General features: G+C 35.7%; 1 protein-coding gene across 4 annotated transcripts in view; it reads right to left on the reverse strand.

Annotated features, from left to right (window-relative positions):
* The window catches only part of LOC122716258 (A disintegrin and metalloproteinase with thrombospondin motifs 9-like), a 125037-nt gene that overhangs the window by 37449 nt on the left and 63223 nt on the right, over positions 1-24365 (reverse strand). For all 4 annotated transcript variants that reach the window (XM_043939164.1, XM_043939162.1, XM_043939160.1 and 1 more), the window contains exon 6: positions 1045-1240. In XM_043939164.1, coding sequence (XP_043795099.1) covers positions 1045-1240 — 196 coding nt within the window. The remainder of the gene's footprint in view (positions 1-1044; positions 1241-24365) is intronic.

The raw sequence follows: 24365 nt of genomic DNA on the forward strand, positions 1-24365 counted from the left end.
GATTTTCGCCTATTGTAAGGAGGATAATAGTTTTTTGTATTTATAAATTGGGAGGTATATGTAAAAAATATATATATGCATACGTGTGTAATGTGAATTTATTTAAATTGGAATGTTGAAGCTTCGTGAAGAGGCCACTCTCATCTTCGAGACGAGATTTTCGCCTATTGTAACGAGGAGGCTATGGATAATAATTTTATGTATTTATAAATTACTTTGTTTATGTAAAAAATATATATATGCATACGTGTGTAATGTGAATGTATTTAAATTGGAATGTTGAAGCTTCGTGAAGAGGCCAATCTCATCTTCGAGATTTTTGCCTATTGTAACGAGGAGGCTATGGATAATAGTTTTATGTATTTATAAATTACTTTGTTTATGTAAAAAATATATATATGCATACGTGTATAATGTGAATGTATTTAAATTGGAATGTGAAGCTTCGTGAAGAGGCCACTCTCATCTTCGAGATTTTCGCCTATTGTAACGAGGAGGCTATGGATAATAGTTTTTTGTATTTATAAATTACGTTGTATATGTAAAAAATATATATATATGCATACGTGTGTAATGTGAATGTATTTAAATTGGAATATGAAGCTTCGTGAAGAGGCCAATCTCATCTTCGAGATTTTTGCTTATTGTAACGAGGAGGCTATGGATAATAGTTTTATGTATTTATAAATTACTTTGTTTATGTAAAAAATATATATATATATGCATACGTGTGTAATGTGAATGTATTTAAATTGGAATGTTGAAGCTTCGTGAAGAGGCGGATAAAACGTAATTCGTGGATCTACTTTAATTCCGGATAATTCAGTCAATAGAATCGGTGTAACTAATTAAATAAATTTTTTTAAAGAGATATTCCCAATATTCTCTTTATAAACTCTACAAATTCTGTACAACTAATTAAATAAATTTTTTTAAAGAGATATTCCCAATATTCTCTTTATAAACTCTAAAAATTCTGTACAAACGATGGACTTCAACAGATAATTATTACGAATAATTCGAATGTGTGAATAACCAACTCACCGATCACGCCGCAATTATGCGCTCCAACCCGATCATCGGCTTGGTTCGTGGCATCGGGGTCTACCAGAGTGTAGGGTTTTATCCTTTGGACGACGTGTTCCAACGAAAATTCTAGAGAATCCTCCTTGTCGCTCTCCCGCCAGGGCTTGGCCGGTTTAATTATGTAGCTTCCCGTCGATGTTCTCACGTGTCCCGTCTGCGACAGAAAAAAAAAAAAAGACATGCCAAAAATTCGGTGAGTCATTCCACACCATGATTGGCCTTTTATCCCCTCAATGAAACCAGCTACCTACTTGCGCTAACCCTTTTCTTCTCTCTCTCTCTTTCTCTTACGCTCGTTCGTTCTTTCTTTCTTTTTCCACGTCATCGAGCCGTGAAATTTCGATCAATTGTCCACGTAATCTCTAAAGCCATTAATCGCGTTTATCACGGTGAAAGTGAACCATTTTTATTGTTTTTTTTTTTTTTTTTTAAACGAAAGATGAATCGATGTAAACACGACGATTATTCGTCTTGTGTTGCAGTTTACACGGTAATTTTGTTAAAATCAGTCGAGTCATAATATACATCGAGGTGAAAGGGAGGATAATTGAATTCGACGTAATTGAAGATTTCTTCTTCTTTTTTTAAATTGGCGAAAAAAAGGGAGGAGGATGGTGTGTTTGGATAAGGCGATCGCGATCTTTGTGGGAAACAACTTGAGATCGATTTAATTATATATATGTTTATTATGATTTTTTAATCGAGGATGCTTTCAGTGATCTCGTTCGATTCTTTTCCAAGATTGATCGAATTAAATTTTTCGAGGGGGAGAGGAACAGGAGGTGCGAGGAAGATATCAACGGAGATACTTTCTATGTATAAAAAGCTTCGAGATAATTTCAGATGAGCTCTGAGATGAGAAAATAAATTGTAGTTAAAATTAAATAGGATTGTAAACGTATGTAGAATACACCTTTCGGAAAAGGAAATTCGTCCATTCGTTCATTGACAGATTCGTCGAAATTTCGGCCATCCATACCATCCGTTTCCAAGAATGCCAATTTCTGACTGAGCGTTGTCACTTTTTTCCCATTTGATGCTCATAAAATATACAACGTTGTAAAGCTACTTTATTACCGAACATGTTCATCCCATAAAACGTTTAACCGAAGAAAGTTTCCTCCTCTGTCTCAAACTTTATTACATTTTCACTTTATCTTAAAATTGTCACTTTTTTTTCTACATAAATAAGTACATACATTTGAGTCATTCTTTTTTATTTGCAAATTATTCATTTTCCTTTTCAACATTCCTTGATCAACGATCGAGCATCAAGTATTGATTATTATTCACTAAAAATTATTTGTTGTGTCATTAATTCAATCGTGTAGACACGCGCGTCTCGATCACCACGAAAGTTTTACTTTCACTTCAACCATAGTCACAATTAATTGTTATCAAACTTTCACTTATTGTAAAAAAAATTTAAAATTAACTACAATTAGAATACATCCCTTATACATAATTCTCGCTTTCAATTTTGATTATTGAACAATCAACATTATCATCAACAAACAATTCACTAAATACTTTAACTATTAAAAAAAAATATACTGTTGCGTACATATTATTCCGTCTATCTCGTTTCTACATCCTCTCCAAAAATAAAAATATCTCTCTTCATACCTCTCTTATTGATATTCCAAATAAAAAAAAAAAAAAAAAAAAGAAACGTTCAAATTTGTAGAACTGGTCCATCATCCCAGAGATAGCGAGACGTATCTCGCGGATCTGCTCGGCGATTTATTTATACATGCAGCGGTGCCCTGACATAACTTCCTCGATTTGAATGTGAAAACACACCGGCTACACGGGACGCCCCCGCTAAGTGTATGCCACCCACGTAAATTCCACGTGTGCGAGGGCAAAGCCGCGGACCCGCGGACGAACTCGAGCGGATCAGGTGAAAATAATCGATTAAAAGCGAGCTTGTTCAACGTTATTCTGTTATAAGTTATTCCAACGAGTAATCGGTTTCGATCCGATTGCATAATTATTTCCAACGAGTTTTTTTTTTTTCTTCTTTTTATTATCCTGTCCCTTAAGAACATACGGATTACAGTTGTTTTGGTTTTATGGAGGGAGGGGATGTACGAGGGAGAGAATTGGAAAGATTTGTTGGAAGAAGGGAGGGAAGGATTTTTGGGCAATTTTAGTCTCGATTGTTTGCGCTTTTTTAAATTTTTTAATTTCTCTCTTTTTGACAGAGGAAGGAGGAATTTGATGGAGGAAGATTGTTTGAAATTCTATACGTATTTTCATAACACGTTGTTTCATAATATTCGTTCCGAAAAGAAAAAGAAAAATTGGCTTTAATAAAGCTAATTTTGCTTGCTTTAAGTCGTGTTCTTGGAATTTTGCCCAATTGCATTAACCTCGATTCGGTCACGAAAACAAAGGTGCACGTGAATACAAAATGCTTAGATTGCAACGAAGAATCCTCTGATCTCTTTCTCCAACGATAAATATGTTATTTCGTTCGAAATCTCTGTGGATTAATAATTTTGTAACTTCTTCTTTTTTCCCACACGTTTTATTAAGTTCAATCAATTTGAAAAAGCTGTTGCAACTTTGTACAAAGTACAAAAATATAATACCTGTTCCCTGAAACAATCATTCTCCAATTGCTATCTAAAAATAAAATAAATAACACCAACTTTCCAACGTTCCAAACCAAACATAACCTATAAAATATTCTAAATAAAACAAGCTAAAAAGAATTAATGGCAATTATTTAAGAAACGCATAATTAAATCGCAAATACGAGATTAACTCACATTGATTGACAAGTCTGCTCTATATAATCCTTTATAACCGGAAAAAATCGAAATAATCATTGCAAACGTTCGATAAAACGTAACCAATGAAAATCGATCGTGTTACAATCGAGAAAAGAAACGATGATCCGATAGAAAAACCACGCGTGTTCCTGATCAATCGAATCTAATTAAGAAGATTATAATTATCATTCATCCACAAAAAAAAAAAAAAAGAAAAGAAAAAAAAAGAAAAAAAGAAAGAAAACTGACCAGTCGAACCAGAGCCGGGGAGAAAGTCGACCTAATTAATTATTGCTCCTAATTACAGGAATCTCGGTTGCTCGTCGATGAATAAACGACTATGATTCGTACAGTGATGGCCGATTAACGGCAGCATGTCGATTATCAACGCCTCTTAACGCACTTCCGCTTGTAATTTCAGCGTTTCGAACGTAGCCAGCTGATATGCAGATCACTTTGAAACGAGCGGAGATTGCCGAGACGAGGAATTATTGCGTGTTTACACGGGATCAACAGGTTCGGAGACAGGGAGTGATTCAAGGATGCAAGATGGCTTCTTGGAAAATTGATAATCATCATTTCCTCGTTAATCTATTAATCGTAAATTACATGTTTATTTAAGTTTTGTTTTTCAATTTAATTGTTCCTTTATTCTGGAAACATTTTTCTCTTCCTTTTGTTGTTTGATGATGATGATGGTAATTACTCAACTACTAGGTGGACGTAATTGTACATTTCCCACAAGTTTCTTTTCTATTCAAGTTTTTTTCTGCAATTTCCTGCGTGCAACAGGTTTCAATTTGGAAATGGATTCGTTAATTCGATAATCGATGCTATTTGAGCGAAGGATGATTTCTATGATTTCTTCCTTCTTGTTGTCGTTCTCATCTCATTCGAAAGGAAAAATACGATAACGAGATGAGTAGTAATAGTAGTAATAATAATAGTAGTAGTAATAATAGTAGTGGTAGTAGTAGTACTACCAATTACAAAAGATTTATAATATTTAATAACCGGAGGGAAGTTAAAAGATACTCAAGTTAAAAGACACAACACAAGATTCGAAACGATCAATTAACGATTCAACGTGTTTTGAGGGGGGAGAAAAAAAGAAAAGAAAGAAAGGAAGAAGAAAAAAGAAAAGAAAAAAAGAAAAAGAGACGAAAGTCGTAATAAAAAATTCATAAAGAGATAGAGAGAATGGAAAGAGAGAGACAGAGAGAGAGAGAGAGAGAGAGGACTCTGTAATAAGCCTGGGAAGAAACTCAATCAATATACAAATATACGTACGCGTCTCATTGTCAACAGCGGCTCGTAAAGAGATTTGTCACGCTTCAAAAATTCACCTCGCTTCAAAAGGCCCTTGCGCGCACCGCGCCCAAGAAGCTTTCTTTCTTGCCCGCCACCTGTCCCCGCCACTATACCCAAACTACCCGAGCCGCGGTCATTCTCAATTTCTAAAGAAAATGAAGATACACATTTCCCTGACAAAAGCCATGTATAAGTCCATAAAACTAGGTGTATAGAATTCTTTTCCACACTTAATAGAAAACCAACCGCATGAACATCGGGACAAAGGGAGGAAAATATGAGCGAGGCGTGCGGATAGACTTCTGCTGGTAAGTAAGTTAAAGTACTTAGTTACACAGAGAGGAATCGCATTTCTCTATTCGAACAACGAAAGACAACGTGGGCTTTCAGCTGTCGCGGCTGTCCTTTCGATTACGAACAACCGTAAACGGTCATTCTGCTCGCGTGTACACCACTGTGGGGACAGGAGAGGGGAGGAGAGAGTGAGGGGGGGGAGGAAGAGAGGGAAAGAAGTTCACCTTTGGGAACGTTGCTGCTTCGTTTCATTCAGAAGCATAGTTGCGCGTACGCGAGGAGAGAAGAGTTGGAAGGATGGAGGAGAGAGGAAATTTATTGGCCAGGTGGAAACACGTCTCATTGTTCCTTCTTTTTTTTTTTCTTTTTCTTTTTTTTTCTCTCTTCTCCCGATCGTTTCCTTCCCTCCTGATCGTTGCGCGCCACGATCATTTTGTGTCATCCTTTTTTGTTTTTCTTTATGCAGACAGTCTCGAGCGGAAGAGACGAGCGTTGAAGCATGAGGCTGGGGGAAAAATGGCGGGGGGTCGAGAAAGCGCCCTCTTTGTCTCGTGAAACGGGAAAGAAAAATTTGTCGCGCGAGATTTGTACGTGGTTCGAGTGAAACCCCTTCCGTGATTATTAATCACTTGTTTCGAAAATTTAATTTTTCTCTCTACGAAAGAGAGGAAGGTCGTTCTTTTAGAAATTATTATATTTTGAAGAAATTTATCACGATATTATATTATTATATTATTTTCTCCTTCCGTCCGCGTTCTACACTCTTTTAAAAAATTCGACTTTGATTCGAGAAGTAATTTTAGAGATAAATCGCGATAAAAAGTTTCATTCTAATTTTACGTGGTTGATAAATAATTCTATTTCTATGCACGGATTACGTAAATATTGCCGGCTTACTAACGGATTTCTTCAACCTGAAATCACTATCAAAACTTCAACTTGCGCTACTTGTTCGTCTATTATTAGTAGCCAACAATTTCGATCTTCGATTCCTCCACGATTAAAATTGTAAAAGATAAAAAAGACGAATAATAATCGCAAAATAATAAATTTAATAATAATTTAATTATTTCTTAAAGACACAAATATTTCAGCATCTATATTTTTGCGAATGAGATATAATTGCAAGCGTGTAAACGATTGAAAAATGAAAAAAGAGATTTGTTGGAAGGTAAATTCTTGATTCGAATAAAATTTCAGAATTTAGAAAATTTGCAATAAGCGGCAAATATTCAAATAACGCAAATAATTCGCGTTTTAACGCGATCTTTGCATCTCATCAATACGATTTAACATCTCTTTTCATAATCGTTTACGTGTGTTTGATCCCAACTTGATGGCGAATAAATAAATTCCAAGAGGTTCTTCGAAAGTTTGTTTAATCAATGAATCAACAAATCGAACGTTCACAGGAGGGTAACGTCTTTTCTTGAACTTCCTGATAATCGTTTTCACTTCCATCTTTCGACCAGAAATTCCGCAATAATTATTTTCAAAAAAAAAAAAAAAATAGAAGTTACAACAATAATAAATACGAATAAAAGGGAAAATTATAGAAAAAGAAAAATCCAATCCGTTTACAAACTTATAAAAATCTAATCTATTACCTGCCTTACATTATGCAATTATCATTTCTGTATATAATAATAAATATAAAATAAAATTAATCATAAATAATTTAAACACGCGTATCCCTGACTATATATATCCAACAAGATAAAATTCCTTAAATAGTCTTCGAGTGGATCATTAAGCATTAACACTTATGGCGTCAACGTTGATGGCAAGCCATTACCTTACAAATTACTCGATTTCCAAAGAATTAAACGTTCTTAACCCAGATTTTTCTAAATGGAATTTATCATGTCCAAGTTAGTGATTGAAATCGTTGCTCTATTGAATTTAATGATAGTTTGCGTTCTTTCAACAAAACACTGGTTTCTTTTTTCCCTTCTTCGATCAAATTCTTCTTCATTCGGTATAATTTTATACAGTTTTTTTTTCTTTTTTTCTTTCGCGTCCGATGAAATTTTCATTTTTCCACGATACGGTCGAAGCGTTCGAGGTATTTCGAGTACGCGTTGTTATTCGTCGTATTTTTCTATAAAAGATCGAGGAAGGTTGCTGTTGATACAGAAAAAGGAAATTCGAGTTGGATCGATCTGGGATCTTCAAGGTTTTCTTTATTATTTTTTTTTTTTTTTTGGATAAAAAAATTAAGAACAAGAATTCAACAACATTTCTTAGATCGTATCGTTTCCGTTCACGTGGAAACGCACAGGAAAAATTTAAATTTATCGATTCACCATGTATGATACTTTCTATTTCATTGTATATTAATGTTACAATGTCAAAACACATATATTTGAAAAAATTTCTTTACGAGTCACGTGCGACCATGAATGAGCCATTAAATATTCTCCACAATAGCAACTTCTATCTATTGTTTTTCACAACAGGGTAATGCAATATCCATCAACCAAGCGAATAATAAGCGTCACACGAGGAAAAAATAAAAATTCAGACACGTGCCACCAATCATTTCGAATCGATTTTATTATCCATCTTGGAATTTTTCCCTCGTAATCATCATGATCTCCCGAAGCTCTTAAAGTCTTTCGAAATCGTTTCGAACGTTATTGCCCATAAAGGATATGGACAGCCATTTGAATTATTCGTATTGTGTAAATTGCTTGATTTGCAACAGCGAAGATTGCAAAGGGAAAAGAGAAAAATCGAACGACCATCTATTTTATCGTATTTTCATTGCATTTGCAATTTGCATGTTTATGAAGAAATATAAAGACGCTTCGCTATGTGTTAATTGTGTTTGTTTGAATGAGCAAATACAATTAATTTCATAGTGAAGTTAAATAACGAAACTGAATGGAAATATGAAAAGTGTTATTACTTTTTTTTTTTTTTTTTTTTTTTAAATTAAATCCTCCTCGATCCTTAAGAAGAACATTTGGATCGATCCTTTAAACAAGATAACAAAATTATTTTAATTTAAGATTCCTTCCTTTCGACGACTCAATTGTTTCTTTTTATATAAATATAATCCATCCTAATCATACAATCAAATTTTATCCAAACTAATTATAACCAACTACTATATCACGATACCAAAATATTATAATTCCTTTCATTTGAACTTGAATAATTTCGAAAATTATAACTAAATTATACCCCAAAAATCGATTCTTCTCTCCAAAAAGAAATAAATCCCCCCACAAAAATTCAACCACTAGCAGAGACAACGTACAACCCTATTATACATATATACAATATCATCACAGATATATCCATCTATCTATATGTCTCTCTCCCTGCACTCTTTCCAAAATCCTCTTTCCAAAGTCCAAGCATGGACGTAACACAAAACGAAATCAAAAAAGGGGAGGAAGAACCCGTCTATCATTTCGAATCGATACACTCGTGCCGTGGATCCGTCCACGCGGTTAGAACGAAAAGAGAGGTGGGGGAGGGGGAGGGGGAGAGAGAAAAGAGGAGAATCGGCTTTGGTACGCCCGGTGCATTCGCGATTTGCATTCCTGCAGGCGCGTGCACCTCGACGGGGACGTGGCTATCCGATGGCACAAAGACTGACTTCAGGGTTACCGAGAACTCTGTTGGCAAGAACGCCGTTTTTCTCTCCTCCATCCTCCTCCCCCCTCCCCGTCTCTCCCTTTATCCCGGCTAAATCCCCCTCGCCGTTCACCGTCCCTCTCCACTGCCCACTCGCGATATCTTTTCGCCTTTTCGAACGCACACCGCTGGCAACGACCTCGAAATCCACCGCCGCTCGAACAACTCATCGACCTTTCAAACGGAGTACAGCTGATCCATGATCCAAGCCGGCCGCCCGATCTCTCTCTTTTCCTTCGCTGCTTTTCCTTTCGATCATTCATTACACTCTTTCCATCAACCTCTTCATTTTTTTTTTTTTATATTTTTTCCTCTTCCTCCATTTTCGATTTTTGGATTTTTCGATTTTGGAAAGAAAGGGGGAGTTAATTTCGCCAAGAACGAGATTTTTTTCTTTTTCCATGTTTAGAGAAAGAAATTTAAAGATTTTTTTTTTCTTTTCTTAATTCGGGCGATGAAAAATGTATAGATTTATAACAGATTAAAGAAAGAAAATAGTTTTGGATTTTTGTGGGTACCGATGTTTTCGAGAGAGATCGTTGGACTTGTGGTATTTTTTTCACTTTCGTTTTTTTTTTTTTTTTTTAATTTAAGAATGGGACATTTGTGTGGGAAGTGGTTTGCAATGAGTTTATCACAGAGAGATCTTTAAGGATTGTTAATTTTTGTCGATCTTTCCAGAATTTCTTGATATGTTAATTAATTATTCAAAGGAGACTTCAGATTTCTATCGAACTTGAAATACACGACATATTTCTCGTCACTTTTCTTCTTCTTTTTTTCCTTTTTATTTTAATTCATGATAGAAATAGGATCTGTATAATATCCAAAAATTATTTTTGGACGAGACAAAATGTAAAAATTAAAAGTTCTCGAATAAATTAAATAACTTTAAGAAAATTGCATCGCAATTTTATTAAGCAAATTAATTGTTGTGCAATTTCCCATAAAACCCATAAAATATAATTTTTAGCAATTTCGCATAATATAATTTTGAGAAAGTTTTGAAACAATTTTAATCAGGTACCAACGATGTAATAACAATAACAATAACAATAATAATAATAATTTTACACACTTTAGTGAGAAAAAAAAATCTATCGTCATAATAACAATAAAATCAACTCGTGCACGTATTTCTCAACTTCGATCAAAGCTCGAAAGGCTCAATTTCGAAATTGTTACCCTCTTAATGCCACGGACCAGTTCGTTTCTCTTAAAACACTGTTTCACTTTCTCTACTCGAATTACAGCCTCGCTTTCGCCACCCTCGACGTCCGATTCGCAAATATCGAGTACATGGTTGGAAACCGTACGACATTCTTCCAACCCACTTGGTCCGAAATATACGAAACTCGATATCCACTTGATAGCGAAATTTTCGACGATCAACGATTCTCGATTCGATTGGCAATAAAATATTTTCGAAACATCTCTTGTAATATTTCTCGTCTCGTCTCGTCTTGGAGAAAAAAAAAAAAACAATGTTTCCATTCTGATATATTTGTTCGATCGATGCGTTTGCATTGAACAATACGACACGAACATCACGTAATTGCTAACAGGCGCATTGAGTGATTACAATTTTCTTGCTTGTTTTTTTTCTTTTTCCGATGGTTAAATTAATTGCAAACGCGAGATGAGTCAGCCTGTCGAGAGTTTGCCATTTTGTTTCGCCAACTGGAACGATACGTTGTTCTTTAAATAGATCCAGATGGACAAGCCCAAAAGATTTACATGACGTAACGTGGCCACGTTATGTTGACAAATTAGATTTGTATTGGCTCGACACTTGGAAATATTGGATATTAAAATTAATCGCATATTCATATTCTCGTTCAACATTATTTATCGATTAATAAAAATTAATTCGTGAAAATTATCTCTTATAAATTCCTATCTTTCTTTTTTCTTTTTTAAATCTCTCCATCCCTTTTTCTTTTAGTATTCAAAATTAATAAACACGCAACATTGGAAAATTTTCTAATTCTCGTTCATTTCAATTCATCGAATCTGGAATCAACACTTATCATCCTTTCCAATTATTGAGATTAATTAAAATCCTTCCCTTTTTCCTTTCCCCGTTCCAAAATATTTTTCTTTCCATTTCCAACAATTATCTTCTAACAAAAAAAGAAATAATTGCATTAAAATTATTCCAACATTAAACCACGTTATCCGCGAAAATAAACGCGATGGAACAACACGCGTTCCTTGCGAGTTTACCTCGGTAAAATGGCGATTAAAAGGAGAAGCAAGGCAGCGTAGATTTTTCATCGTATCCCCTTTTCCAACACAATTTTATATGTATGTGTATATATATATATGTGTGTATATATTTTATGCGTTCGATGGGTAACGAGGATACAATGGCGGCTTCTGGGTGGGCTACCGGCCTTAAACTTGCAAGCCGGAGAGCAGGTCTTTGCATCCTGTGCACCACGCAGGATACTTTGTATGGAATCGATGGCTACGTGTGCGACGGTGCACGGCCGTGTAAACGGGCGTAAGGGGCCTAATCGTTGCACGATGTAAGCATAAAAGCGGTTCGTTAGCCGATTACGCGTAATTTTATTACGTATCGATGGATATTTAGATAATTATAGGGTGATTTAAAAGCGATCATCGAGATGGTTATTCGCAATATCGTATAAAATTAATTCTTTTCGTTTATTTTATGCAATTGTAGATAATTTGTTAGATTTTTTAACGATGCTTGTTTAAGGAGAAGTTTCGATTTTAAATTTACATTAATTACTGATAAATTTGATTGTTTCGACGAATGATCAAAGATTGGAAAAATTGTCCATTCTTTTTTTTATAATCGTTAATTTTTGAACTGATCTTCATGATTTACGAAAAATTTGTCCCTCTTACTTATGAATCAAGTCTTCGAGCGGGTTTAAAACCCATCCACCCGAACCGGAAGCGTCCTCCGCATCGCAACCAACCTCGGTCCTCCACCTTTCACTGTCCCGACCGCACGCTCTTGCAATTAAATTCACACTCCAATCAGCCTCGAGCATCGCATTCATAAGAAAAAAAAAGAAAAAAAAAAAGAACGAGAAGGATAAGAAGAAGAAAGAAAAAAAGAAAAGAGATCAGGAATTTCAAACGCGAGAAAAAGAAAACTGATCGAACCGATTCATGACTGGATTCCCTCGATGTATCACACTCTTTTCCGGAAAAAGACGGGCGAGAATCGAGAGAAATTAAAAAAAAGAGTTTTAATTGGCTCGTTTATCTCAACTTTCGTGGTATAGAAAATTAATTTCATTGGAGAATTTCAAGAGAAACAATTTTCTAAGAATTTACAGAAACTTGTAATACGAAATTTTCACCTTTTTCTCTCCCTCGTTAATTCATTGCGTTGCTCAAAAGATTATTAAATCATCTTCAGAAATCAAATTCATCACTCGAGATTAAATCTCGATTAAAAATCAATCTTTTCGTTTCTCTTCGTTCCGTATGTACATTTTTCCAATTGAAAAACTCGAACTGGTGGTGATTCTCCCACGATACGTCGCTTTGTTTTCCGGAGAAAAACAAGGATCGCGAACCGGGCGTGGAAAATTGAAGGCGGGGAGGGGGAGTCCCGGAGGGCAGACGTTATCTTTATTTAGTCGGCCGAGTTAATATGCAGAACGCGATACATCATAATAAAAGGAGGCTGGGGGCCGCGAGAGCTGCGTTTAAGCATTAAAAGGGACAGTGACGAGGCGCGGTAATTTGTCGTCTCGAACGCGCCTCCGAATACATTAATATTAAGCGCGAAATTGCAAAATCCGGTGATTTCGATGCCTGGAAACGCGTGCCTCCGTCTCCAAGGATCCTATTTCTCTCTCTCTCTCTTTCTCTCTCTCTTTCTCGATTCAAAGACTCGCTTCTTTTTTTCTACGATGAATTATATCTGAGAAAGAAGCAGAAATTTTTGTGATTATTTTGAAATAACGAATAATCAGATTGACTGAAGATAAAGAATAATTTCTTTTCCGAACTTAGAATAAATAATTGGAAGAAGAATGATATTCATAATCGAACACTTGTTTTCTTTTATCATTTGGAGCTTGCTGATTTGAAACGTTCCTTTCCAGAGGATTCAAAATCGTTTCAAGAATCCGTTTCGATATCAAGAAAATGAATCAATCTTCATATAACTTCTTCTTACCTTATTACTGTCGTTATAAAAAAAAATCCAACGTTCCACAGAAGAAAGAAAGAAAATATATATCTTCCTCCAATTCTCGTCTTTCTCTTATTTCTTTACATTACAGATCCATTACTCGTTTCTACTATCTTCTGAATCCCAGCACGGTGGCTACGTCTTTGCGCAATGTCTTTCGCGCATATCCCGATCGAAGTGTTGAATACAGGGTTGTGCAAGCGGAATAATTGATTAATGACGATTAAACGAAACGTGGTGTGCGCCCACGATTGACCCGATTGAGACCCGGCCGAGAGACTTTCCATCTCTTGATCTCCGCGCGAGTCCTCCCCCCCGCGCTACAACGATCGAGCGCTTACTCTTGTAATTAAACGTGTCAGAAGATCCGTGTACACGTTCGTGTACACGTGTCGATAAACGTTGTCGGGTGTCAATAACGATCCGATGAGATATTAAACCCAGGATAAACCAGATGTATAATACGTATATGTATAAATCATCGGGCGAGGGGGACGAGCAAAGGATCGTTTTTATCAGTTTTTATAGTCTCTTGGTCGATCGGTTTTGAGTTTGTGTAAATATTTGTCGCGGATCTTGCATCTTTTCTTAGATAAGTTTTCACGTAGGTGCGAACGGATGATAAATAATTTGTATCTCGTAATCATTTGGTATTTATTTTAAGGATTTGATGATTTTTTTTTTTATATAGAAGAGAAGGTACACATTATCGAAAATATGTGTATAATTGGATGGATGTAATGGGAGATGGGGAATTTTACGTGCGCTTGAAATAATCGAATATTTTATTTTTCTATCCTTTTGTTGTTCGAATGTTCCAAGAGAAGGAAGATCGAAGAATTTCTTAAACTCGTAAGTATAATGTATCTTCTTGAAACGGAAACGTCATCGAGGAAAAGAGTGAAATAAAATTGGAACGAGTTTCTGCGAGGGTTTCGATTAAACGTGGAAAACGTTGTATCACGAATCCGTTCGATAAAAATTTCCAATTAATTAGGCTTATTAAACGTATTAATCTATCAAGCCCAGCCAGGTTCACAGAGAAGGGGTCTTCACAATATTCGATATTCGATGACGTCCCGTTAAAATCGTGGATTTGTTTTTTCTTCGAAAATTATGCTAGATAAATTCGAGATACGATAAAAGTATCTCGTTTATTCTTTCCTTTTGTCTTTTTATAATCCACGATTTCTCTTATATTAAATAAAATTTGACTGTTTCTTTTTGACAGGTAAAAATTTTCAATGATTAGAGATAGACATTTTCTTTTTCATCTTTAATCAATTTCGATTGAAGTTCGCAAGCTTCGAGAACTTCCTTTATTACCGTGATTTCTGTTACGTGTGATGATAAGAATGGTAATCGATAGTTCGTGTACGAAGAAAAATGTGCATCGGTGAATGTAATTGCTTCCTGTGAGAACGTGACAAAACCGTGTAAGAAGCTCCACCCATGAGAAGCATTACACCCAAGTACTTACTTATATATCCCTTCAATAATTCTTCTTTTCCTTTCGATGATAAAACAATTTTCAGTATTTGAAATATTTTTCTGGAGACATTAAATTTGACGAACAATTGTCGTAAAATAATTATTATCCGATATTTTATTTACTCCAACTCCAAAAATCAATTCCTGAAATCAGTAAAATTTCAAATACCTAGAATTCTTAAATTTTTAATTCTCACATTTCCCTTTCTTCTTCGATAAATCAAAACTCTTCCTTGTCCAAAATCCCACTCAAACAATTCTCCGATTCTCCAATTCTCCATTTTCTTACTCGATCACGAAAATGCAATCGCAATACTCTAAATTCAGAGATCTCTAAAATCAGAGATTTTCATCAGATCAGGTGGATTGAAATGAAATCGTGTCTTAAAAACTTACCGGACACCGCACCGATTTCGTTCCACGCGCCAAAGTCGAGGAATTTATCGATGTCCTGTTGGAAATTGGACGTGGAGGATCGTTTGCAAGATGATTTTCGACCCCGACCCCGACACAAACGAGGCTGTCTCATCGCGAGAATATAACTTCGGCGAATTTATGGGTGTCGAGATGGCCGAGGGCTACTTAAAATCTCGCTACGTCACCGAGAAACGACCCACTAAATTTTCAAAGGCCAATTTACCGGCCGACCCCTCCTTCCTCTCCCTCCCTTCCCCTTCTTCCCTACATTTTATCCCTCGTAATTCGAGCTTCGAGCTTTGGATCTTAACTAATTTGGATCTTGATTTGGAATCGATGAAAATGCAATTGGAATGCAATATTTTAATTTGGAATTCTGTTTATAGAGAATAATTCTGATAGAGAAAATTTTTAAAGGCCAATTTATCGGCTGATTCCTCCTTCCTCTCCCTCCCTACATTTTATCCCTCGTAATCGAACTTTGAATCTTAATTAATTTAGATATTTGGAATCGAGAATGAAAATGGAGTTGTTGAAGATTTTGGATTGAAATAAATTTAATTTGGAATTGTGTTTATAGAGGATAATTCTGATAGAGCAAATTTTCAAAGCCCAATTTAGTGACCGATCTTCCCTTTCTTTCCTTCCCTACATTTTATCCCTCGTAATCGAGCTTCGAGCTTTGGATCTTAATTAATTTGGATCTTGATTTGAAATCGATGAAAATGGAATTAGAATGCAATATTTTAATTTGGAATTGTGTTTATAGAGAATAATTCTGATAGAGAAAATTTTCAAAGGCTGATCCCTCCTTTCTTTCCTTTCCTACATTTTATCCCTCGTAATCGAAGCTTACGATTTAGCTTTGGATCTTAATTAATTTGGATTTTGATTCGGGATGAAAATATCAAAGTCGGAGTAATTTTGAAATAGAATATTTATAAGAATTGGATTGGTTCGTGGAAATGTCCAAGAGTGTTTTCTTTTTTTTTTTTTTTTTTTTTGTTTTATTTTAAAGAATAATTCTAACTCAAATTAAGCACGTCAACCCAAGATAATCATGTATCTATGCGGTGGTTAAATGTATTCGAGTGTACGTATAACAGATACCTCTTTAAATACCCACTAAACAACTCGTGTACGAGCCATCAATTATAAGTATGCAAGTAATTGAGTAATATAGAACCTTAATAACCTTAATAAGCTTGTAGAGGTGTAGATATATTACTTGTAATATATGTCTACCTAACAGATGCTTAATGATGCACTAAAGAGAAAGAATTACCGTTTGAGTATTTAAATACTTTCTTCAATACGTTTGTCACATTATGTGCTCAACATGCTCCTCAACGTATCCGATACATTAAGTGGAACTACACAACGTTGATACACACAAATCAGTATCAATCTCCAATTATAAATTGGAACACCTGTACACACGTAATAGGAAATCTGGATCAAAATATCTATATACTCGGATCTCCTTTAGAGATCCGAAACTCTAAACCATGCTTAAATATAAGACACTCGCGAAGCAAACGCGTAAAAGTCCAAAGTTACCGTCCCCAATGGCTGCTACGATCCCCAATTACTGTCACGTATCTACCCTCGGCGCGTATCACGATTTTCATAAACATACGATCCCCATAAAACTCCCATCGCCCTACATTAACCCGACATTCCTTTCGAGAAGAAGAAGGAGCGCGCGAATAAAACGGGGCTTCCCATTGCCGCCTCGCGTCATAAAGAAACGATCTCTCTCTCATCAAAGAAGAGGTTTCGCGTGGATCGCCCCAAAAATATTGCGATTCGAGGCGACAAGAATCCAGGAAAACGAGGGAGAGAAAAAGAAAAGAAGAAGAAGAAGAGGAAGAAAAGAATCGCAGCCACAAAGGCGAAAAATATCTTTTGAAATATGACGAGTCTAATTTTAGTTGTCATTCCATCCCATGTCGAGCGCGAGGCCACGCTCGAAGGATCTCCTCGTTCAAGTATCGATCGCTCGAGATTCGGATGAATCACAATCTGTTGTATCCAATTCCTTTTTTCCTTTTCTTTTTCGAACTTGGCAATTTTCAAAATTCAGTGACAACGCGACAAAGAGGTATAATGGAATTTTGGGAAATTTTTATTCATTCTTTGCATTATTCGTTTCTACAGTAATCCAGAAAATTTTCATTGGAATAATGTCATTTCATCTACGTATTAACATCTTCGAGTGTCGAAGATACAGATTAAATAAAAACAAGAAAAAAAGATAGAAGAGAGAGAAAGTGCTTTCTTAGTTCGGTTGATCTTCCAATCGTGAAAGAAGACCGCGTTTTTTTCTTGATCAGATAACTTCTTCGAGAACGAAAAAGAAGTCTAATGGACGCGTCTGAATCGATTTGGGTGATGAGCAGCCATACATTTAATTACAGAGAACAATTCTAATTCTCGAGCGAAACGAATCATCTTTGAAAAAGAAATAAAATATCCAACTCGAGCGAGGAAATAAATACGTGGAAACGCTATTTAGAAAAATAAATTAAAAAATATTCCGCAAAAGTATATTTGCGCTCGATTTATTTTTTTACGAAACGAAACATTTTTTTAAAAGCATTATCGCAGAAGCACTGCTGTTTCTCTTCCTGGAATCGGGATACGAGAAACGTTTCGATATGAAAATTTTTGTCGCTTTTCAACCAGTACCTTTAACGACCCGATAAGTAAATAAACTGCACGGCATCCGGTCTCCGCGTAACTATCAATCAACCGGTTCGATTATGCGGCTGTATATACCGGCGTTTTCACTTTCTATTCAGAGGCGAGAGAGAATAAACATTGGTGTGCATAAAGAGGGCGACGAGACGTGTGAGTTGCCGAGCGAGAAGCACGGAGAAAAAAAGTACGCGAGAACCTTTTTAATTAAAAAGGATCGACGGGGAGGAAACCTTCTTGTTTCTTTGTTTCAATCTCTCTATGAATACGTTTGAATGAATACGATTGAATAGGAGAGAGAGAGAGAGAGAGAGAGAGAGAGAGAGAGAGAGAGGAACACGTCCACCACACGCGTGGTGGTTGATGAACCGTAATGGAATTAGTACGACCGTTTTAATTAACTTTAACTGTTAATTAACGATATCTGTCAGGTGGAGACGATTTTCTCTTCGTTTCTTGAGATAAAGGATTGTAAAAAAAAAAAAGAAAATGATAGACAATTTATCGCATTAAAATACCAACACCTCAATTATTCTTACGAAGGAAAAAAGAAACACCGTTTCCTCTCCCCTCCTCCTTTCCTTTTTTACATTAAATATTCCAAACATTTCGATATACCTCCTCGAAGAGAAATAAAAAAAAAAAACGGGAAAATGTACACTTTCCATCGTTCGACCATCCTCCTGTTTGACGAGTAAAAAAAAAAAAACTGTCAATCCCTCGTTAAATTGTTACGATTACGTAGTGAAAGTTAAACGTTGATCGTTCAAAATCAACAACTCGACACGAAAATTATAATGCTTACGTATGTGTGTACATATACACACATATATTATTAGCGTCGCGACGAATTTTTAATACGGCAATCGGATGATAAACGGATAAACACGCACGACGTGTATATTTACAAGGGAAAAACGGACGAGAGCGGATGGAAATGAGTCACGATCGTTATTTTAAATATGACAAGAGTTGGTCGCTGTTTTGAAATTTCAGTCACGGCCCGTTAAGTCAAATCGTATTACAATCATCTTTGTCCTCACCTTCGGGCCGGCCGCTGTCAATCGTACGTGATCCCGATGACGAGACGCCGATTACGCACGCGTAACGAAAGCACGCGCTCTTGCAAACGATCGTATGATCGATCGGCTTTTCGTGAAACACGAAAACGTCGAGTTCGAAAACTTCGAACCCCCGATGATGATGAACGATAACAGGATGGAGAAGTCCTGTACTCTTTTCGTTGCGCGCGATTCTTTTCCTTCGTTTTCTTTTTTCTTTTTGGATTTTCGAAAAAACGAAGTCCTTTCGAAAGGAACTTCTTCTTTTTGGAATGGAATCGTTTTGCAAAATCTTAGTTTTTAAAAAAATACTTTCGTTTAAAAATAAATCGAGCGCAAATATATTTTTGCGGAATATTTTTTAATTTATTCTTTTAAGAGATCCAAATTAAGAGAATTCTTTTAAGAGATCTTAATTTCGAACGATTGAGATTTCATCCCGTTTCGAATTTATAAAAAATTCTTCTAACGTTCAAAAATATATATATATTTGAATAAATCGTGAACTCTGCCTTATTCAAATGGCGCGCAATCAAACTTGGCTCGAGAGAGCAGCCTCGTTAAAAGATCAAACTATTCAATTACTGTCGCAACAACGAGCCGCAACATTGGAAACGAGATTTGATCGAGCTAATAGAATGATCGGCGATCTCTACGGGACCTGGTATCTGGGGGAAACGATCGATTCGCGGAGGCGAAACTAATTTTCGTCTCTAATTCTCGAGCTACTCGAGAGAGAGAGAAAGAGAGAGGGGACAACAAGAGAGAGAAAATATAAGAATAAAAAGAAAAGAAACGGGAATCTTAGTCGGTTCGTTAGCTACCAACAGCTTGGAAATAGTTACGCGAGGAAACGTTAATCAAGAAGTGACGCAACCGAGTCACTCGTAAATTTAATGGAAATGAATCGAGACAACCTGACGTAACCGTGATCGCTATTAACGGTTTGGAAATTGGAATCCAACCGGGCGAAATGCTGTTTACTCTCTTCTACACCGGTACGACGTTTTCGCGTGTAATTTTGATTGCAGAGGTTACACACGACGTCGATTAAACGTGGAAAATTGTGAGACGTGAGTGTGTGACGTGATATAAATCGCACGATTTTCGAGCAAATACGAGCGATTGGTAATTACGTATATATATATATATATCGGGTATGAACATTTGTCTTTGTCTTTCCAGTTCATTTTCCAGTTGATTTTTTGTTAAATTTTTAGCATTTTAAAAAAATAAAAATATTCTGAATATATCAAATCTGGTTTTTTAATCGTGATACGTCGGAAGGGATGGATTTGAAATTTATTATGGCACGCATTAAAGATTGATTCTTTATATGGGTTGATATTGTACAGGCTCGGTCGTAAATTGTACGAATTGGCGGCACGATTCATGTCACGATGATATATTTTCGATGTAATTGACATTCGACAGTTGAAACGATATTAATTTTTTTTAAATAGATTCTATACGTTACGTAACGAATATTGTATTGCTGGATCAATTTGATCCACCTCCTACGTGAAATCAAATCGCGATGAAATTAATCACGATGCGATTTGTATTATTTTTCTATACGAGGAAAATCACTTTAAATCAATAGAAAGTTATGGAAAGCTAACTAAATTTCTTTAAATTATCTAACGATTATTTAATTATAACTTTCAAGTATCTGGTACATTTTATAGATCCTAAAGACTGACGAAAAGACTTTGACTTTCGAATTTTATCGAATAAAAATGTTCGGTCTGTCGATCGTAAAATTAATTTTATATTTATTAAAGAAGAATCCGAATGGCCGAATGTTGAAAGAATTTTAATTATCAAAGTTTTCTACAAACATCTAACGTCTAATTTTTAAAACATAAAATTCTACTTAAAAAAAAAAAAAAAAAAAAAAAAAAAAAGAAGAAAAAAGATCTCTCTTCAAATATTTATCTTGGAACTTTTACTTGGAAATTTACAATTAAAATTCCAAAAATATCTTAAATATCCGAAGACTCTCTTCCTTGTTGAAACGCTGTCAAACGTTAAATCCCTAATCGCTTGTACAACGGATACTGGTAAAATTGCAGAGAGAGAGAGAGAGAGAGAGAGAGAGAACAGAGGAGGAAAACCAGTTTCCAATCGTATTGATTGGCGAGCAACGACACTTCGGTTTCATTTTATAACATCGGGCCAAGGATCGAATCGGCCATTTCCACTGCAATCATCCGATGTATCTCGGATCCTTAATCGCGGCTCGTTTCGACACGATTACGGGAAAATATGAAAGAGGTTGGCGTTTATTCAATCTATGAACTCGGTTTCCTCGAGATAAACCTCGAGATAATTCCCGCCGTTATTTTTGCTAATTAAATGTTTATATCTAAAAAGCAAGGACAAGTAATTGCGTAATAATAAAGAATCCGTCGATACGATGAATTGCGTCATCCGTGCAATTCGATCTAATGGATAAATTGATTATTGCGTGGAATCGAATTTCCCTTCGAATGGAATGAAATTAATTTTTATTCAAAATTATAGTCCGTTTAGAAGAAGAAATTGGTTTTTTAGCGGGTATCGTAAGCCATAATGGATCGTAGACCTTTATTTTTTAATACCTAATAGTAAAAATGATTCGTTTTATGAATTGAAATACCCGAGAGACAAAATTATAGTTTATTACCAGGGGAATTAATTTTCGTCGTATTTTGAGTGTGACGTGTACGTACAACGGAACGAGCAACGAGTTCGTGTCATAAAAGTAAGAGGTTAAAGAACCTCTGATGATTCATTTGATAAGAAGTTGCATTATCTTGATCGATAAATGAAATAATTTAAGACAACAACATATTCGATATATTTATGAGAAAATATTCAATATTACTCGATATCCGCTATTTATTTAATTGAATAACGAAACAACAAAACTTCCTTGCACATGATAATACAAAATTTACTATACTTAATTAACTGTGATAATAAACGTAAAATCTTCGATAATTAATTTCTTGCGAGCTCATTGGATACAATGCAAATTATATTAAAAAAAGAAAAATTGTCTTCCTTACCAGTGTATCGAAAGCATATGTAATTAAGTTAAGTAAATTAATTCCGCTTCTTCATCTTTGTTATCTTCCGTCATCTATTCTGGCGCCTCTATTATTATCTTAAAAAAATTTTACGAGTTCAAGTAAAATTGACATCGTAAAGTTTAAATCCGGAAACATTCGCTTCTTTAAGCGAATATATCCGAGCCATCCAGATATTTTTCTCACGGAAAAATTGTAACTGTAAAGATTCAAGCGACGCATAAAAAAAAAAAACGAGAGATATTATGGTTAAGCGAATAGTGTCTCGAATGAAATGAAATAGCGTGGTGTTATAAAACGATGCAGTTTTATAAGACACGATTTTCTTCTTACATTCTACGAATTCTCAAATAAGAAATATCGATAAATTTATTCCTCGTCAATTTACGATAAACGAATTATGATTCGTTGCGTTAAACGTAAATTAAAGTTTCGACCAAAAAGAAAAAAAAAAATCGCAATCTTGTTTCTCTGACCAAACAAGGATCCAATTATAAAATGATTCTAAGAGACTTCTTCCTTCCAGAGCAAAGCAAACACACTCGAATCCTGTCATTGGCACAGAAATAGATATCTATAAACGGATTTATCGCCAAATCGCTCCTTCATCGACTAACAGAGTCAAGAGCATCGTAAAATGCTTGTGTATATATATATATAGGATGGTCCAGAATAAACAGCCAACATTTCTTCGAACCTACGAACCTAATTTTTCAATATTCGAATAAAAAGGAAATCGAAGAAAATTTAATCGATTTCGGTTTTCTTCAATCATCAGGAGAGAGAGAAAAAACTAATCAAGATTCAAGAGCGCATCCTTGCGATCCCATTTAACCGAGATCTAGCAGCGTTGAATATTACAATAGGACTAAATCGTCGCGTGGAATATGACTCGAATCTGGTTTACGATCCACTTGAGCGTTCATTATTCCGTTGGCGAAATTTTACGAGGCTGGCGAGCTGAAATTGCGGCCACGTCCGCAGATCTGTCTCTCTCTTAGCGCAGCGCGACTAAACTGCATCACATTGTTGTAAGAATCTAACGGGCTAATTGGCAAGGACAAGGATAAGAGATAATCGGCGTTTATAAAAGTCTCCCACGCGGGGCTATAAATCCTCTTGTCGCCAACAATGAGATCCGTTCATTCGCACAAAATGATTTCAACGAATGATTCGAAATAACGAAGTGAAGAAAGCTTTTTCGGTCGAAAAACGAGGATTATTAGTTGTGATTATTTCCGGAATATTCGTTTTTCTTTATCGAGGTTTCTACGAAGAATCAAATCTCGAACGATTATTGGAGATATTGATGGATATGTAGCTTAATGCAATCGAGCAAAAGAGTTTCCACGTGTGTCTTTTTACGAAGATAAATCGTAATCCATTAAAAATATCTCGTACGATTGGATAATGGATTTCCAATCTTGAATTATTCCAAACGGGCGACTATGAACAAGGAAACGAAGAAGAAGAGGACGATTTATGCGAGAAATATATATGAATTTAGCGTGATAAGAAGACTAATACGATCCTAATTGTGAATCCAGAACAAGCTGTTTGTCGATACTCTTGTCGAATAAAGATGCACACAGATTCACCGCACGTGTTACGTCCAATTGCTCGATCGAAAAAACGAAAGATATTACGAAATGCTATAACGTCGTTGTAGTAAAAAAAATGTATGATATTCCAATACGAAAATCTCTTGTGCGTATCGATACCAAAAAAAAAAAAAAAAAACCTAAAACCCTTTTACGTTCAGGCCCAGTAACAGAATAAAATCTGCAGAGAAATCATAAACCGTTTCATAAAGTTCGATAAAATCTTGTAAAACGATCGGCCGGATCGATCCAGATCGAAAGAGAAAATAAACGAGATCTCGAAGGAGGGAGGATATACGCGGAAGGATAGGGGGAAAAAATTCTGCGTGGTCCCCCAGCTAGAAATCGTCCACGCGATATCCTCCCGGCCCTTATCATCCGATAAGAACGCTGGGAACGTGGTTTCAAGAAGAAAAACGGTGTTCACGTGGGTGAACACCTTTTTCCCTCTCGCTACTCTCGATAAGGATATCCAGAGCCGTGAATAGCCGAGAAGGTTTGCACGCGAGAAATGGCAAGGAATGACTCGAAAAAAATGGTACGTGGGCCGGTGGTAAAAGATGCGCGATATCCGGCTCACGAAACGATGGAAATTATTTACCGATCGAGGAGAATCGAACGTGACTTTGATCGACCGAGTTTTTTTGATTGCCATGTTGATGAGGCAATTTGGGGATTTCTTTTTTGGGGAGAAAATAGAGGGCGTATACGAGTTATTC

The sequence above is a fragment of the Apis laboriosa genome, unplaced genomic scaffold (assembly GCF_014066325.1).
Source record: "Apis laboriosa isolate Shangri-la unplaced genomic scaffold, ASM1406632v1 scaffold43_cov150, whole genome shotgun sequence".
Taxonomy (NCBI): domain Eukaryota; kingdom Metazoa; phylum Arthropoda; class Insecta; order Hymenoptera; family Apidae; genus Apis; species Apis laboriosa.